Below are 16,639 nucleotides of genomic sequence, written 5' to 3'. Positions count from 1 at the left end.
AGTGGGAAAATGTAGTCACACAAAAGGGAATGTGTCATGCGCTCTAAGCAGATTAGTGACCAGGAGACCTTAGGCTCCTGGGTTTTGCAATGTTGTCCCTGACCTCTTCCTCTGTTCTGGATTCCAGAGTTGCCAGGGGGAGACCTAGATTGGGACTCAGGAGTATCCTTGCAGGACTCTGATGGGTGCAGGTAAGAATTCAGAGCTCATTTTTTCTTTTCTCCTTAGCTCCCTATTCCCTGTCCTCTTCCTCCCCCACCCCCATCTCACATCACAATTAGCACTGGTTTAAATTACCAGTATTAAAAATGAAAAGGGTGAAATTACCATCAGTGAAAAGGAAATTGAAGCAATTAGGAACTATTTTTCCCAATAGTATGCCAATAAATCTGACAATCTAAGTGAAATAGATGAATGTTTACAAAAACATAAATTATTTCAGATTAACAGAAGAAGAAATAAAATATTTAAATAGCCCCATTTTAGAAAAAAAATTGAATAAGTCATCAGTGAACTTTCTAAGAAATAATCTCCAGGGCCAGATGGATTTTATAAGTGAATTCTATTAAACATTTAAAGAACAACTAATTCCAATACTATATAAACTATTTGGAAAAATAGGCAATCCCAAAGAAATCATAAAAAAGAAAAAAGGACCCACATATGCAAAAATGTTAGTAGCTGACTTTTTTATGGTGGTAAAGAATTGGACAACGGGCAAATACCCATCAGTTGGGGAATGGTTGAATAAGTAATGGCTGAATAAGTTATGGAATAGGAAAAATAAGTGAATCCTACCAGATTCCTTTTATGACATGAATATGGTGTGGATACCTAAATCAGGAAAATCTAAAATAGAGAAAGAAAATTATAGATCACTTTCCCTAGTGAATCTTGATGAAAAATCTTAAATAAAATATTAGCAAAGAGATTATATGAACTTATCACCAGGATAATACACTATGACCAACTAGGATTTATACTCAGAATGCAGGGCTGATTCAATTTCAGGAAAACCATCAGCATAATTGACCCTATTAATAACAAAACTAACAGAAATCATGATTATCTCAGTAGATGTTAAAAAAGCATTTGACAAAATATAACACCAATTTCTTATAAAAACACTAGAGAACATAAGAATAGATGGAAGTTTTCCTTAAAATGATAAGTAGCATCTACCTGAAGCCATCAGCAAGCATTATATGTATTGGGAATAAAATCTAGAAGCATTCTCAGTAAGATTAGGAATGAAACAAGGATGCTTATTATCACATTATTATTAAATATCATCCTAGAAATGTTGGCGTTAGCAATAAAAGAAGAAAAAGAAATGGAAGGAATTACAGTAGGCAAGTAAAATTATCATTCTTTGCAGAAGATATGATGGGATATTTAGAGTATCCTAGAGAATCAACTAAAAATCTACTTGTGAAATAATGAACAACTTTAGCAAAGTTGCAGGATATAAAATAAATCCACATACATCATCAGCATTTCTATATATCGCAAAGAATAGCAGCAAGAGACAGAGAAATTCTATTTAAAATAACTGTAGACAACATAAAATATTTGGGAATCTACTTGACAAGACAAATCCAGAACCTATATGAACACTAAAATGAATTACAAAACACTTTTGACATAAAGTCAGATCTAAACAATTGGAAAAATATCAATTACTCATGAGTAGATCAAAGTAATATAATAAAAATGACAGCTTTACCTAAATTAAACTACTTATTCAGTACCAATCAAACTGCCCAAAAATTACTTTATAGAGCTAGAAAAATAAACAAAATTCATCTGGAAGAACAAAAGATTGAGAATATCAAGGGAACTAATGGAAAAAAATGCCAAGGAGGGTGGCCTAGCTGTACCAATTTAAAATATATATAAAGTGATGAGGAAGGAAGGAAAGAAAGAAAGAAAGAAAGAAGGGTCGAGGAAGGAAAGAAAGAGTCTGCTTCAGTCTACATTCAAACTCCGTCAATTCTTTCTCTAGAGACAGATAACATTTTTCATTGTGAGTCATTTGGGATTGTCTTGTATCATTGTACTGCTGAGAAGAACATAATCATTCACCATTGTTCTTTGTGTAATGTTGCTATCATTGTGTACAATGTTCTCTGGACACATTTTAAAGTTTAATCTTCATTATTAACATTTTCTCCCAACACTTTCTTAAGATGAAGCAATCAACAAGATAATAAATCAAGTCCTAATCTGTAATATAAATGTCACACTGAAAATTTAGCAGTTGGCTCTTAGAAAGGCGCTGGAGCTTGGCTCCCACACACCTCTTGAGATAGGATTCTCAGACTGGATTTACCACTTCTCTTATGAGTGTATAGCTTTGAGCTAATCATTTAACTTCTGTAGGTATTTGTTTCCCCATCTATAAGACAATAACCATTGTAAAGTAATGAAAAATCACTGAACTTGGAGTCAGCAGTCCTGGCTTTTCCATTTACTAACTGTATGACTTAACAAGTCAATTATTTTTCTGGACTCAGGTTTCATAGGGTCATAGCTTCTCAGAATTGGAAGCGCTTCAGAAATTATCATCTACTTAAATCTGTTTCTGAGCAAGCATGTCTTCTTGAATATCCCTAAGCCTGGTCTCCACTTGAATTTCTCCATAGGAGACTTGGCCCATTCCACTTTGGGGCAGCTCTAATTGTTAGAATATTCTGAAATCAAGCTGAAATTCGCCTCTCCTAGTTCTGCCCTCTAGAGCCAAGCAAAAATAAGTGCATTTTTATTTTGACAGCTCTTCACATTCAGAAAGAAAAATTCACATTCTCGCCATCTCCCCAGTAAGCCTTTGCTTCTTTAAGCCAAATAGCCCCGATTCCCTCAACCAACATTCATGTAGCACAGTTCCTAAGCCAGCAAATGAACAGATCCCCAGAATAGAACAAAGTACTCCACTTGTGGTCTCACCAAGTGTGAGGACAATGGGATTACAGCCTCCCTCTGTTAACGCAGCCACTCCCTACACATATTCATTTGGCTTCCATAGACACCATTGACTCATATTGAGCCGGCGTTCTGCTAAAACCCCAGAATATTTTTCCATGTCCTTGTGAAATTGATTTTTTGGACACCAAATAGAGAGATCTTTTGGGATTCTGATTCTGGGTTTCCTGTTATTTCTTCTAGTTTCATGTCATTAATAAGCACTGAACCGTCATTCAGCTCAGTTCCACATTTAAGCACTCACTATGTAAACAATCTCTTGTGAAAAAGAAAAAAAAAAAATCTTTGCTAAAAAATTTTGAACGGGATATAGCCCATGACACCTCTGAGGCACCTTGGCAGACATCTCCCTTCAGGTAGAATTGGCTCATTAATGACTATTTTTTGTTTCTAGTCACTCAGCTAAATGATCAGTGAATCATCAAGCATTTGTTTAAGCCCTTAGCATATTCCAGCACTGTGATAAGCACAGTGGGTCCAACAGCCCTTGTTCTAGGCTACCTGAAGGGAGAGTCTGCGCTCAGGTGCGCTTTCCAGGTCAAAGCTGTTCTGCTTGCAAACTAGGTCATCCCCAGCCCACCGGTGAGTAATTGCAGGCTGAAGAGTAGTTCCATGCCAGATACCTCACAGCTCCCCGGGTCCAGACCGAGAATTCTCTGTGGAGGCGGAAGCTGCCAGATCTGTTTGCAGAGATGTGCAGAGGCAGGAGCTCCTTCCACATCTCAGCAAAGGAGTGCCTGGAGGCTGTGTGTAGATCTGAGCTGATATCCCCGTGGGGAGAGGAGGCAGAAGCTGGTTTGCCTTCCTGTGGGTCCCAGGACAGCTGTGGGCCGGGTCTGGCCCACCTGGAGGGGTGAGAGCACAGCAGCATCCATCACCACCCCCACGGGACAGCACGTACCCCACCTGTTTCCGCAGGAGCTGCTTCCATTTTTCCAGCTGTGCAGTGGTCTCACCCCTCCTCGGTGTCCTGTGGTTTGTGCTGAGGGCTAAGGTCGACATTACTGGCTTCCATTGTCCTCCATTCAATATGAAACCTGATCTTTCCTCACACCCTTTGTCTCTACAGACAAAGAGCAGGTTCTCCACCCCAACATCCCAGACTTGGCAAAGATTTATGTGCAGAAGAATAACATGAGGAATATCATTCTGGCCAGGATTGGGATGGGGGGACAAGGAGGGGAAACAGAAGTGGGGAAGGTACAATGGTCCAGATCCATTTAGTGAGACACTGTACTAGGGGCAGAGCTGGGGTAGGGAGGAGAGAAGGGGAGAGACAGGGGAGATGTTAGTGGGGTAGAATTGATAGGACTTGGTAACCGATTGGATGTCTGAATGAAGGCAGAAGGCAGAGTCAAAGATAAACCAGTGGGACAGCTAGGTGGTGCAAACCCTAAAGTCAGGAAGATCTGAGTTCAAATCTGGCCTCAAACACTTCACTCTTCCTAGCTGTGTGACCCTGGGCAAGTCACTTAGCCCCAATTGCCTAAGTAAGAAAAAAAGATAAACCAATGGCTTTGAACCCAGAAGTCTGGATGAGGAAATAGTGATGGCAAGAGGAAGACCAAGTTTAGGGGGGTAAAATAAACAGATTGGTGGGTAGGAAGTGTTGGTAGGGGGATCTATGAGAAGGACAGGGCTGGCTTAGAATCACGAATCTCAAAGTTGGAAATGACTTTATAGATCTTTGAGTCAAATGAAGTCAACAAGCTTTATTAAATACATTTATTTTATTAATTGTATAATATTACTTAATATTAAATATGCCAAGTTCTGAAGATATGAATAAAGGCAAAAATAGTTCCTTCTCTCAAGTAGCTCACAGTACTGGGGAAATGACATGCAAATGATCACATACAAACAAGATAAATTGGAGGTAATGAATAGAGAAAAGGCACAAGAATTAAGAGGGATTGATAAAGAGGCGTTCTGTAGAAGGAGAGATTTTAGTTGGGACATGAAGAAAACTGGAGAAGGGGATGAGGAGGGAGAACATTCCAGGTAGAGGTAGACCACCAGAAAAAATGCCTAGAGTCCAGCCCATATCTAAGCAATAATCTCTTCATCATTAAACTAAGGAGACAGAAAGAATCAATAGAGAGAAGGTGGATGGAGAATCAGGAAGATGTGTTGTCTCTGAAGAGATGGAATGATATTTGTCATAGATTGCTTTGATTCCATGTGACTCCATGTCCTCTCTTCCTTCCTTCTTGTCTTCCTTTCTTTACTCCTCCTTTCCTTCTTCCCTCTTCCCCTCTTTCCTTATTTTCCTTCTTTCTCTTTTCCTCTCTCCCTCCCTCCTTCCCTTCTTTTTCTTCCTTGATTTCCTTCTTCCTTCCTTCCTTTTTCCTTTCCCTCCTTCCCTTATTTCTTTTCCTCCTTCCTTTCCTTTTCTTCTTTATTCTTCTGATAAGCTGTTTGTTTATACCTCTCTTGGGCCACCCTAGACCTTCTTTGATTCAGAACCAAATCCAATAAGGCTTTCCTTAGATTATAAAGGTAGATAGGACAACAGCGCTAGGAGACTGAAGTGCAGATGGTCACAACTGAAAGATGTCAGGAGGCAGTAGGAGGGCATGTAGCCTCCCATCCCATCTACTCAGCAAGGAGGGAAGGTGTCCTGATGATGGCAGGTCTTTCTTCCACCTGACTCACCTGGAGGGAATATAGGATTGCTCTTGTATGGGGTGTGTGATGGCTTCTGGATGAGAGATGGAATAACTCCTGCATGGGATGTGAGATAGATCCTGGATGGGGTGTGGAATGGTTCCTGTAATGGGGTACAGAATAGCTCTTGCATGGGATGTGTGATGGTTCCCAGATAGAAAAGGAGGTGAATGGGAGGAAGGTAAAAAGAAGTGTGGTGGTGGCAGATTATTGAAGCACAATTGGACTGGCCGTAAATAGCATTTTGTTGTTGTGGTTGAGTTGTTTTAGTTGTGTCCTACTCTTTGTGACTCCATATGGCATTTTCTTGGCAAAAATACTAGAGTGGTTGGCCATTTCCTTCTTCAACTCATTTTACAGATGAGAAAACTGAGGCAAACAGTTTTGCTGTGGCTTGCTCAGGGTCATCCAGATAGTAAGAGTCTGAGGCTGCATTGAACTCAGGGAGATGAGTATTCCTGACTCCAGACCCAGTGCTCTGGCACTCCTTGTGGCTCCAAAAAATTAGCATGGTCTTGGGTAAATAGCATGGCAAAAGTAAATAACAGGTCCCCTCTCTCCAAGACAGAAAGACCATTCCATAGACAGCAGATATTTCCTCCATTCCCACAGAGGTGGCTGCCCTCAGGGCTACAGTATGAACCATTTATTCATGGGACCCTTAAAGCTTCCATTATCCCAAAAGATGCTAGAGACACTACTAAGCAGGAAGCCTTAAATATTTAATAAATGGGCTATTTTTCCCTCCAGGATGCTGTAGTTGTTGAAAATCTGGAAGGTATTAAGTTTTCTCCTCTTTAATCTTCCCTTGGAACTGAAAGAGTTAAAGTCTAGTCTCATTTAAGCTGATTATTTTCACTGGCAGGAGGAACGCAGCTGCCCAAGTATACCAGTGGGCTGTCTGCCCCCTTCCTGGAGGGCAGCAAGGTCTGAGGTGGGTTTGGGCAGTTTCCTATGTGAGACCCGACTTTCGCGACTTTGGGAAGATGCTGAGGCTAAAGAATGAGCTGTTCAGTCCTGGCTTCTGGAGGCTGGGGAGGAAATCCAACCCTGGCTAAAAATCCACGTAGTAAAGCAGCTTAAGGTGATGGAGGAAGAGGAAGGGAAGGAAGGAAAGAAGGAAGGGGAAAATGCGGGTGAGCAAGAACCAGCCCATAGTTATTCTCAGAGGATTTGAGACTGAGGCATCTGGAGCTCAGACACCCGGGAAGCTGGAATGTTGTGCTCCCAGGAGTCTGGGATCCATATTTAGAATAAACTCCTCTTAAAAGGAAGACTGCACCTAATTTAATTTTGTATCTCTTTCCCCATCTCACTGTGCTCAATATATTTTTAACCGAAGTGATTTGAAAGAAATTAGGATTAGATATGGACTGGAACACACAGCTACCACATAAACTTACATGTACACCAGACACACACCCACAAAGGGACTCTGCATGCACATGCACACACGACCACCACACTGCTCCAATGCGCACAGGTCTATGTGCACAGTATGTGCCATGTGTATGCACAGGTGACCCACAAATACACACATCGGTACCATGCACCACACACACCATGTGTACACACCCACTCCTCACACCCATACACGTCCCTCACATATACGTGGTACACATTTACACGACACACACTGTGCACACACACACAGAACACATCACACACAGCCGCTCCCTCTGAGAACCCCCCCCCCCCCCAGCCTCTGTCTTTCCCTTCTGGAAACTCTCTAGATTTCTTTTTCCTTTTCCCCTTTTTGGGGCAGCAAACAGGCCCCAAGGATGGGCTTGCTGCTTTTTAAGGGTGACTGGCCCCTCGTCCCCCTGAGTCGCATCATTGAATCCCCTTTTCTTTTAATTGCTTTTCTCAAGCACGATTTTTTTCATCCTTGTCATTATAACTTGCCTGCAGGCTGCACAGAAAAAAGGGGGAAAAATACTTTCCTAATCAATTGAGAGCCTGGCTTTGTTCACGGCTGATGAAAGGCTCGCCAGCATGTTGCAAGCGGAGCGGGCAGAATGGTGATTACAGAGCAGGGCAGGCAGGAGGCTGAGCAAAGCGGAGCCGGCTGCCGGCCCGGCAGCATCAGGGGCACCAAGGCCCGTGTCTTCACCAGCGGGCTGTGTGATGAATGCCCCAGACGGCGGGGCTCCTTGGGGCTCTCGATTGCCTCGGCTGGCTGCCAAAGGCCGAAAGCTGGACGCGGCATCTCCCCGGGCTGGCTGTCCTGTCGGAGCTCGTCCCCTGGGGCACGCAGCTGTCCTTGGCAGAGCTGGGGAGAAGCTGATTGGCACGGAGGAGAGAAAGCCAAGGATGGGGAGGGCTGGGGGGCTCCTGCAGAAAGCATCGGTGCTGGCGGCAGACCCGGGGCTTTCATTTTCACACCCACGCAATCTCCTGCCTGCCAGGCTCCCAATTAAAAGCCTGCCTGCCTAGAAGGCACCCCCCAGAAAGCAGCATGTATTGACAGGAACAGAGCCATAGGCCCAGAAGCTGCCTCTCTCCCTCTTCTATGAGCTCATGGAGCAAGAATAGAAATATAGTATAGGGAAGTTTACTCTTTCCAAAGCACCAACCTCAGCACTGTTATATTTAATCCTCAAACAACCCTGGGGAGGGACAGGAGAGCAAGAGATATCCAATTAAAAAAAAAAAAAACCTGGGCCTCAGAGAACTAATGTGACTTTTCCAAGATCATAGAGTCAGGAAATAATAACAGCGCTGGGAATAGATTCTTAGTCTTCTGGTTCAGTCTATGAATGGATAGAGGGAATAAAAAAGGTTTTATTTGGCATTCACTATATGCAGGACAAAAGATGCACCAACAGGAAAGCAGACCCTGCCTTCAAAAGGCTCCCATTCTAATAAAGGGAGACCACCCAGAAAAGGGAGTTGAGGACCGCAGGGACAGAAGAAACAGAGACAGAAGCAGAAGGCAAGTGATGGACAGCTCCTTTCCAAGAATTGTCTCCTCACTGACGGCTGCTCTCAGAGCTAGAATTGAAAGATGATCAGTGTGAGGGACTGGGAATCGGTGAGGGTGAGAGAAAGTGAGCCCAAGCCACTGAGCTTGAATTCTGAGTCTGAAAAGTAGGCTGGCAACAGGCACCAAGGCATGGAAATGGCTGGAAAACCTCAAGAGTCCTGGGGTCCTCAAACTTTTTAAATAGGAGGCCAGTTCGCTATCCCCCAGACTGTTGGAGAGCCGGACTATAGTAAAAGCAAAAACTTTGTTTTGTGGGTCTTTAAATAAAGAAACTTCATAGCCCTGGGTGAGGGGGATAAACACTCAGGTGCCATATCTGGCCCGCGGGCTGTAGTTTGAGGACCCCTATGTCAAGACCTTCCCTTAGGACCTTTGCAAATGGACCACTTGCTAGGAGGGACTGACTCTCCCTCCAGTACCAACCCCCTACTCTGTGTGCTCTGGGGAACTGTCTTGGTGCTTGTAGCAATAAGAGGCCCTCGTTGGTCCAAGAGCAATATCTGGCGTAGAGTAGGTGCCTAAATGCTTGTTGTATTTAATTGTACCATAGAGATAAGTCTTTTATTTTTCTTCCTGGGAAAGGTGAGCTCAAACCAGGACTGTTAATACAGCATGAGGGTATGAGAGCAAAGAGGGAAAAAATCGGAAATCTGTGGTGAGCTATGGCCAGTCATCTCTCCAAACTCCTCCTGATTGCCTTCCTTGGACTCTCAGACCCACAAGAAGCAGAGCTCAGTCAGCAGAGCCAAGATCTGGCCAGAGGGACTCTGAGGTCACTCTCCAGCAGTTGACCATCACACACAACCCCCAGCAGTCAGTGAAAAGGGCCTTTCATCTGTAGCTTCCTATTGTACCTAGAATTAATCCTGGTTCTTACCTTGCTTGCATTTTATAGCCCCTTACTTCATTCACTTGTTCCTGATCTTCCCAGTTGTAATTCAGATTCTTAGATCTATACTTACCTCTTAACTTATATGTTTGTGGCAAAATGTAAGCTTCTTGGGAGCAGGGACTAGTGTGTGTTATTTGTCTCTGTATCCACATACATCTGGCACATGATAGGTGTTTAATCCATGCTTGTATAGGGAATGGAACTGGAATGGTGCAGGAAAAGGGGGCAGGAGAGCTGTCCTGATTCACCTTAACCTGCTGCATCTTCTTCAGCTGCTAAATGAGGAAGGCCCCCTGATTGCCAAGTTTGAGACCTTGAACTGGAAAATGTTAGGAAAGAAAAAGGTAGTCAATCTCTGAATATCTCTATTTAAGTCCCACCTAAAAGGTGGACCTTATACAGGAAGCCTTCCCCCACATTCTGAATTCTATTGCCTTTCCTCTTTTAATTATTTCCTTTCTATTCTGTGTATAGCTTATTGGTAGATGTGTTTGTGTGTTGTCTCCCCCATTAAATGGTAAACTCCTTGAGGGCAAGGACTGGCTTTGGCCTGTTCATTTATACTCCTATTTTTGTAGCCACAAGACCTGGCATATAGTAAATGCTTAATAAGTGTTTACTGATTGATTATTATCTGTTATCACTGTTACATAGGCTATGCTGATAATCCAAAATCATTTCCAGCATCTCTTTAGTAGGGAGTCAGTGAGTGAGCACCTAGGTGCTTAATAAGTGTCTGTTATCACTGTTACATAGGCTATGTTAATTATCCCAGAGCATTTCCAGCATCTCTTTACTAGGGAGTCAGTGAGTGAGCACCTAGGTGCTTAATAAGTGTTTACTGATTAATTATTATCTGTTATCACTGTTACCTAGGCTATGCTGATAATCCAAAATCATTTCCAGCATCTCTTTAGTAGGGAGTCGGTGAGTGCCCTCCTAGGTGCTTAATAAGTGTCTGTTATCACTGTTACATAGGCTATGTTAATTATCCCAGAGCATTTCCAGCATCTCTTTACTAGGGAGTCAGTGAGTGAGCACCTAGGTGCTTAATAAGTGTTTACTGATTGATTGAAAACTACTCGGGGTTCTGCTCCTGGCCCCAGCGGACCGTCACAAGGCTTCCCAGTGCACCGGCTGCAAGGAGCCCAGGGTCACCCACCCGGCCGATCTCCCCTTCCCGAGTGACCCTGTTCCCGGTTCCTCAGGCGCGTGTGCCCTCTAGTGAGGGCTCCCAGGAGCACAGCAGCTTGGGAAACACGCAGGACCTGCGCCCAGCCAGGACCTTGTCATTGTTAAACCACTTCTAATCCTTGTTATTTTCCTCTAATCCCTCCGGCCCCCTCCCGCGGCTCGCTGCCTGCTCCAGGGCCTTTGTTCCCAGCCAGGAGCTGCTGCTGAGCCCCAGGCATGAGCAGGCCCAGCGGCTCCTGCATCAGGCCCGAATGAAGGCCAGGACCAGCCCTCTCCGGGCCAGCCATGACATCGTTCCGGCCGTGGCCGCGCGGCTCCCTGGCAGGTGAGTGGGGACGGAGGGGCCGGCGCTGGCCCTCGGGAGGGCGGGGACGGGCGCTGGGCGGCTGCCTTCTCCTGGGCTCCCTGTCTCTCATTGTGCCTCATCTACACATGGAAACCGGCCTGTGGCGTCCTTGCGTCCCCCCTTCACAGCCCCGCCTTCGCTGGAAGCCCCCTCGCTGTCCCGGCAGCCCCTCCCTGACGGCGCGTGCTCCTGGGGGATAATACGAGATCCCTTCCCAACACGAGCGTCCACAACCAGGACCCCGAGAGGACGTGGCTCCCAACCTGAATGAGATTGACTTGGGTTTTTTCTCCTGATAAATAAACCCACTGCAGGGCCATCGATTTGGAGATGGAAAGCCCTTCCAGGCGAGTCCCTTCAGTGCACATTGAGGAACCAGGATTAAGTGGCTTGTCCAGGTTGTCCAGGCCAGCGTCCACGCTGGGCTTCTCTCCTTTCAGGCAGTCTCAGAGGAAATAGCCAACTGTTAGAGAATTCCCCACTTGGGGGATTTTCCCCAAAAGGTCCACACTCAGTTCTTCCCTGGAACAGTTCGTGAAATCACCAGGGATGCTGAGCCACGCTTGACAAGGACTGACCGAACACCTGCGGTATCCAGCCCTTTTCCTTCTTCCCTTATATCCCTATATATCCCTATATAACCAGAGAAGGAGGAAAACAAGCCTGCCCTTTCCTGAAATCCCCGGCCTTCTGGGTGTCCCAGAATCTAAGCTGATCCTTTTCCCTCCTCCAGGACAGGCTCAGGGCTTACTTAGTGCAGTGTCTTAGGAAGTAAATTTAAGAGCACTTGTTAATTTGTTGACTTGGCTGGATACAGAGATCTGCTTATTTTTCCTGAAGAGCAGTCTCAGATTCTGATGTTTCTTTTCCTCACCCTCCTGGAATGGGGACAGAAGGGGAGATGCCCTCTTTTTATTTAAGGACCTCAAAGACACCCCTCCTTTTTAATCCCACTCCTTGAGGGTCAAAGGCCCCCTTGGAATGAAGCTTTCCTTGGTGCTCTCAGCCAAATGGAAGGTCAGCTCCTTGACCCTTCTTTTGTCCTGCTGGGGATGCTCCTGGGCTTTGGCTCATAGCTCCTGCCCTTGTTCACTTGCCTTGTTTTCCCTGTTAGGGCGCAAGTGCTTGTATTTATCCTAGATTTCCCATGCTGCTCCTCAACCATACTAAATGTGTTGGGTTAAATTGTTCTTTTGGGGAAGATACCACAGCTACATATATCAATATACTATAAAGTAATGGACAATGGGGTCATCATCAGAAGAGCCAGACATACGAGATATGATGGTCTCGGGCAGCCGTGTAAATTCACACAGGCTCTTGTTGACAACCAAGGGCTTCACTGTCTCTTTGAACCCCAATTTCCCCATCTGTAAAATGGAGATAACAATACTCGATTTACCAGTCTCATAGGTCCAGACGTGCTTGTGAACCCCAAGTATTCTAGTAATTGAACAGCTAGTAACAGTTCCAGTGCACATGACAGACGTCTAATGTTGGCTGAACTGAATCGAATTGAATTGAATCAGACATTAGTAAAGTTTTCTGCACACAGTCAGATGCTCCCCCCACACACACACTATACATTGACATGCATTTTTGCACCCTTTTCTAACAAGTGCACACATATGCATCGGCACAAATACACAGGTTGTCTTTCATTTCCACTTCTGGGCAATCATCCAGATGCAGAAAGAAATGTCCTAATGACTGCATCTCCAGCTTTTTTCAGCAGAATCAGATGGAGGAAGGGTGGATGAAGAGGAGGATGTTGTAAGAATAAGAGGAAATAGGATTATATGTACAAGTTCAGTAGTATATATGTTATCCTAGATGGAATAGAGAGTCTGTATATTGGGGCTAAGGCTGGACAAGTAGATTGAGGCAAATTATGGAGGCTCTTAAATGCCAAACTAAGGAGCATGTACTTGATCCTATTGATAGTGGCGGGAGCCACTGGAGCCTCCTTCAAGTGCTGGATTTAAATTCTGACTGTCACTTACTTAACGTCATCTTGGGCAAGCAACTTTGTCTCTCCTCACCACAGTTTCCTCAACTACAGACTAAATCAAAGCTTCTTAAACTGTGGGTCAAGATTCCCTATGGGGTCAAGTAACTGAATGTCAGGGTGTGAAAAACGTGGCAACAGTAAAAGGTTTCTGAATGCAACGGCTAAAAATTAATTTAAATCAAACTCACAATGCGTCTGAGAGTTTTCTGGCAGTTCTTGGAGTACTTGGCAGTACAGCACGCACACTTTGCACTGCACGTGCACAAACACTGCCAGAAGTATCTCGGATCAGATTCGAGACGGGGTCGCTGGAAAAATTTCTGGGGCAGAAAGGGGCTGCGAGTGGAAAAAAGCTTAAGAAGCCCTGGATGGGATGAGCTGTAAAGTCCTTCTGGCTTTATATGTTTATTGATCCTATGATCAATGTCATGACATTTCAGATTAAGCCAATTTGAGCCAGAAGGACTTCCATCTTGTCCAGTTTGGGGTCCCTCTGTGGTTTGGTGTGAAGTCACTTAGCCACTTTGTGGAACAAAGCCCCACTTTGGGAGAGTGAGCTTGTGGTCCTAATGATCTCCCCCCAGTTTGCTCCATCACCTTCCCTGTGACCCTCATCTCTTCTTTGTTTTGTCTCTAATCCAGCGATGCTGCATGTGGGGTGGGCCAGAACCCCAGGCTGACCCTCGCCCCCCGAGACGGAGACGCTCCTTATGGGGGGAGCCTGAGTGACTCTTCCAGTGGGGAGTCCAGCTGTGGCCAGAGAAGGAAACGAGGGCCCTCGCCCTCCAGAGTCCGCTTTGAAGATGAGTCTGCCCAAGATGCTGAGGTCCGGTATCGGGAGAGGTCGCAACAGCCTCCAAAGAGGGCTCTGGACTCGGTGCTCCGGGCCCTGGGTCAGGGACCCCTGGTCTCCAAGCCTGACCTCTCCAACTACATCAATGGGGACTTCCAGGCCCGAGGGGCTCCGGGGGACGAGGCCTCCTGGGGATCACCAAGCAAAGGAAGCGCAGGGGAGCTGGGCAAGAGGAACCTCCCCGGGAAGATGGCCGAGCTGACCGTTGAGGGGACGTGCCATGCGTGTGGCTCCTACCTTCAGGGGGTGCCTCGAGACCCGGGGCTGTTTCCTGCGGAGAGGAAGATGCCCCTGGGCAGGAGCCACAGTCGGGACAGGGAGGACGCCCGGGGTGGGAGAAAGGGTCAGGGGGGTTCCCCGCCAGAGCCCTCTGCGGCCCGGGGCCTGGTCTCCCCGGTCTGGATCCTCCCGTCCCGGCAGCGCCTCCACACGGAGCACATCCGAGAGACGTACATTGGACGCGTCTCCTTCCCCGACGAGGCGGACTCTGCCCTGGACAGCACCGACACCTCCGACAGCTGCAGGACGGACAGCGAGGAGGCTGGGACCCCTCACCGCAGGAGCAGGGGCAGAGCCCGGGGGAGCGGCCCCCCGAGGGGCCGCAGGGCCACAGGCCCGCAGAGACAGGGCAGGGAACCCCACCCGGAGAGAGCGGAGGCGGGAGGCAGGTTCCAGGAGCCTCGAAGTGCCCCCGAGGGCTCCTCCCTGCCCAAAGAAGACCCTGGCCCCCGGTTCCTGTGCCCGAGGCCGAAAGCATCTCCAAAGAAGTGCGGCCCCCAATAGTGACTGCCGGACAGAGCTGTAAGTGGGCCCCCCCAGGAGATACTCGGGCACCCTGTGGGGCACTGAATGCCACGGCCTCCTGCCAGCAGCTGGCGCTGTCTGTGCCAGCAGGGGAAGCCCAGATTTCAGGGAGCCAAGAGCCCCTCAAAAGTGCGGCAGCCTCCCAGCCCCCCAGTCACAGCAGCCCAACAAGGAGACCCAGTCGTGGCTCCCCGCAGCAAGCCAAGAAGGCCGCCCAACCCTTCAAGCCAGGAGCGTGGGTCCCTACTCCTCCTCCTGCGAAAAAAGCCCCCTCACCCGTGCCTTACAGAAAGGCCCTGCTGGCCCGGAACCTTGGGCCAGACGGCCAGAGGAGCCCGGCCGAGGCTCAGCAGCTCTCCCCGAGAGAGGACGGGGCAGGGGTGGGGGGCGAGCCTCGAGAAGGGATCCAGCCCGGGCCCCCCAAGATCAAGGAGCTCCTGCTGGTCCCCTGTCCCAGCACTGGGCCCGGGGAGCCGCGAGACAGCCCGAGAGATCGGAAGGAGACGGGCCCAGCCCGGCCGGAGTCCGAGCCCTCCCCAGAGAAAAGCAGAGACGGTAGGAGAGAGTCGGGGATTTCACACAAAATTCTTCAAAAAAATATTGGACCAAAATCGTTTTAATTTAATTTTAATTTAATTTAGTTTTAAATAACTTCCTTTTTTTTTTTTTTTAAAGACCTGGTGTGTGAAATAAAGCACTAAACTTGCAGTCATGGGTCTGAGTTCTAATCCCAGTTCTGCCACTCGCTGCCTCTGTGACTTGTCACTTCATAGCTAAGGGCCTCAGTTTTCTCATCTGTAATATAGGGGACTTGTGATACTGCAGGAACTCTGAGGTCTTTTCCAAACTCTTTGATCTTGTAACTAATTAATCTAGGTCTCGGTTTCCTCACCTGTCAAAGGGGAGGGAGTTAAATTGGATGCTCTTGAAGGGCCCTCCCAGCTCTTAAGCTGGATCTTTTTTTTAAGAATTGGAGATCATTTAATTCACTTTCTAATCAATTAATTTATTATCATTTAATTAATTAAGGGCTTCCACTCTTGGCAGTCAGAATGAGAAGCCCACCTCTTCCTGTTTTATATGACATTGTACATATGTGTATACATACACATTGCACATGACTCTGTTTTTATTTAAAATAAATTAACTTATTATCATTTAATTAATTAAGAGCTTCCTCTCCTGGCAGCCAGAATGAGAAGTCCACCTTGGTCCTGGGCTCTTCCTATTACACAGGACATTGTACAGATATATGTGTACTTACGCATTGCATATGTCTCTGTGCCCAAAGGATAAAGAATCATCACTCCGAAAGTCTGATTATTACTGAGTTTTATTTACAGCTTCTGGAGCTAGAATCTCTGCATTGCTCTTCTCACTCCGTTGTCTTGGAGTTTTAGCCGGGACAGTTTCTCAGGCCCCTCAGAGGCAAGCAGAAGGTGTCCTAGAGGGAAGGGAGGGCAGAACACAGAATGTGGCCCCCGGTGACCTGAGCCTGCCTCTGGCAGCTACTTGATATTAGGTGGAGAAAGAGAACTCCCGGTCCCTGCTGGGGAAACTGAGGCATCTGCAAAGGCACTGAGTTTTGTGGTTGTTGGAGTCACTTATTATTAAATCAATCTCCTTTGCTGAAGGAAGCCAGCTCCAACATGCCCAGGAGAGCTGATTGTTAAATTTTCAGTCAGCATTTACAGCTCAGAAACCAACAAGTACTGCAAATCAGGACTTAATATAGTGTTTTGTTATTTGTTTGAACTTAAGAAAATAATAGGAAAATGTTAATAATATGGGTTCAACTTGAAAATGTATCAACCTTATTCTTCCCCAACCCCAAAAGAGCTGATTGTTATATATTTACCATTATACAATCCATGCAGCCCATTCACTTTTGACAAGGAAAAAAA

At 46.3% G+C, this 16,639-nt stretch overlaps 1 protein-coding gene across 1 annotated transcript in view; it reads left to right on the top strand.

The window, feature by feature from the left end:
* The window catches only part of KIAA1614 (KIAA1614 ortholog), a 50,175-nt gene that overhangs the window by 9,625 nt on the left and 23,911 nt on the right, over positions 1-16,639 (top strand). The window contains 4 exon segments of the mRNA XM_051998837.1: positions 128-191; positions 10,897-11,046; positions 13,721-14,658; positions 14,661-15,290. Of these exon segments, the coding sequence (XP_051854797.1) occupies positions 128-191; positions 10,897-11,046; positions 13,721-14,658; positions 14,661-15,290 (1,782 nt within the window).

Source organism: Antechinus flavipes, chromosome 4, assembly GCF_016432865.1.
Source record: "Antechinus flavipes isolate AdamAnt ecotype Samford, QLD, Australia chromosome 4, AdamAnt_v2, whole genome shotgun sequence".
Classification (NCBI taxonomy): Eukaryota; Metazoa; Chordata; class Mammalia; order Dasyuromorphia; family Dasyuridae; genus Antechinus; species Antechinus flavipes.
Note: the sequence above shows the minus strand (reverse complement) of the source record. Positions and strands in the feature narration are given on the sequence as shown.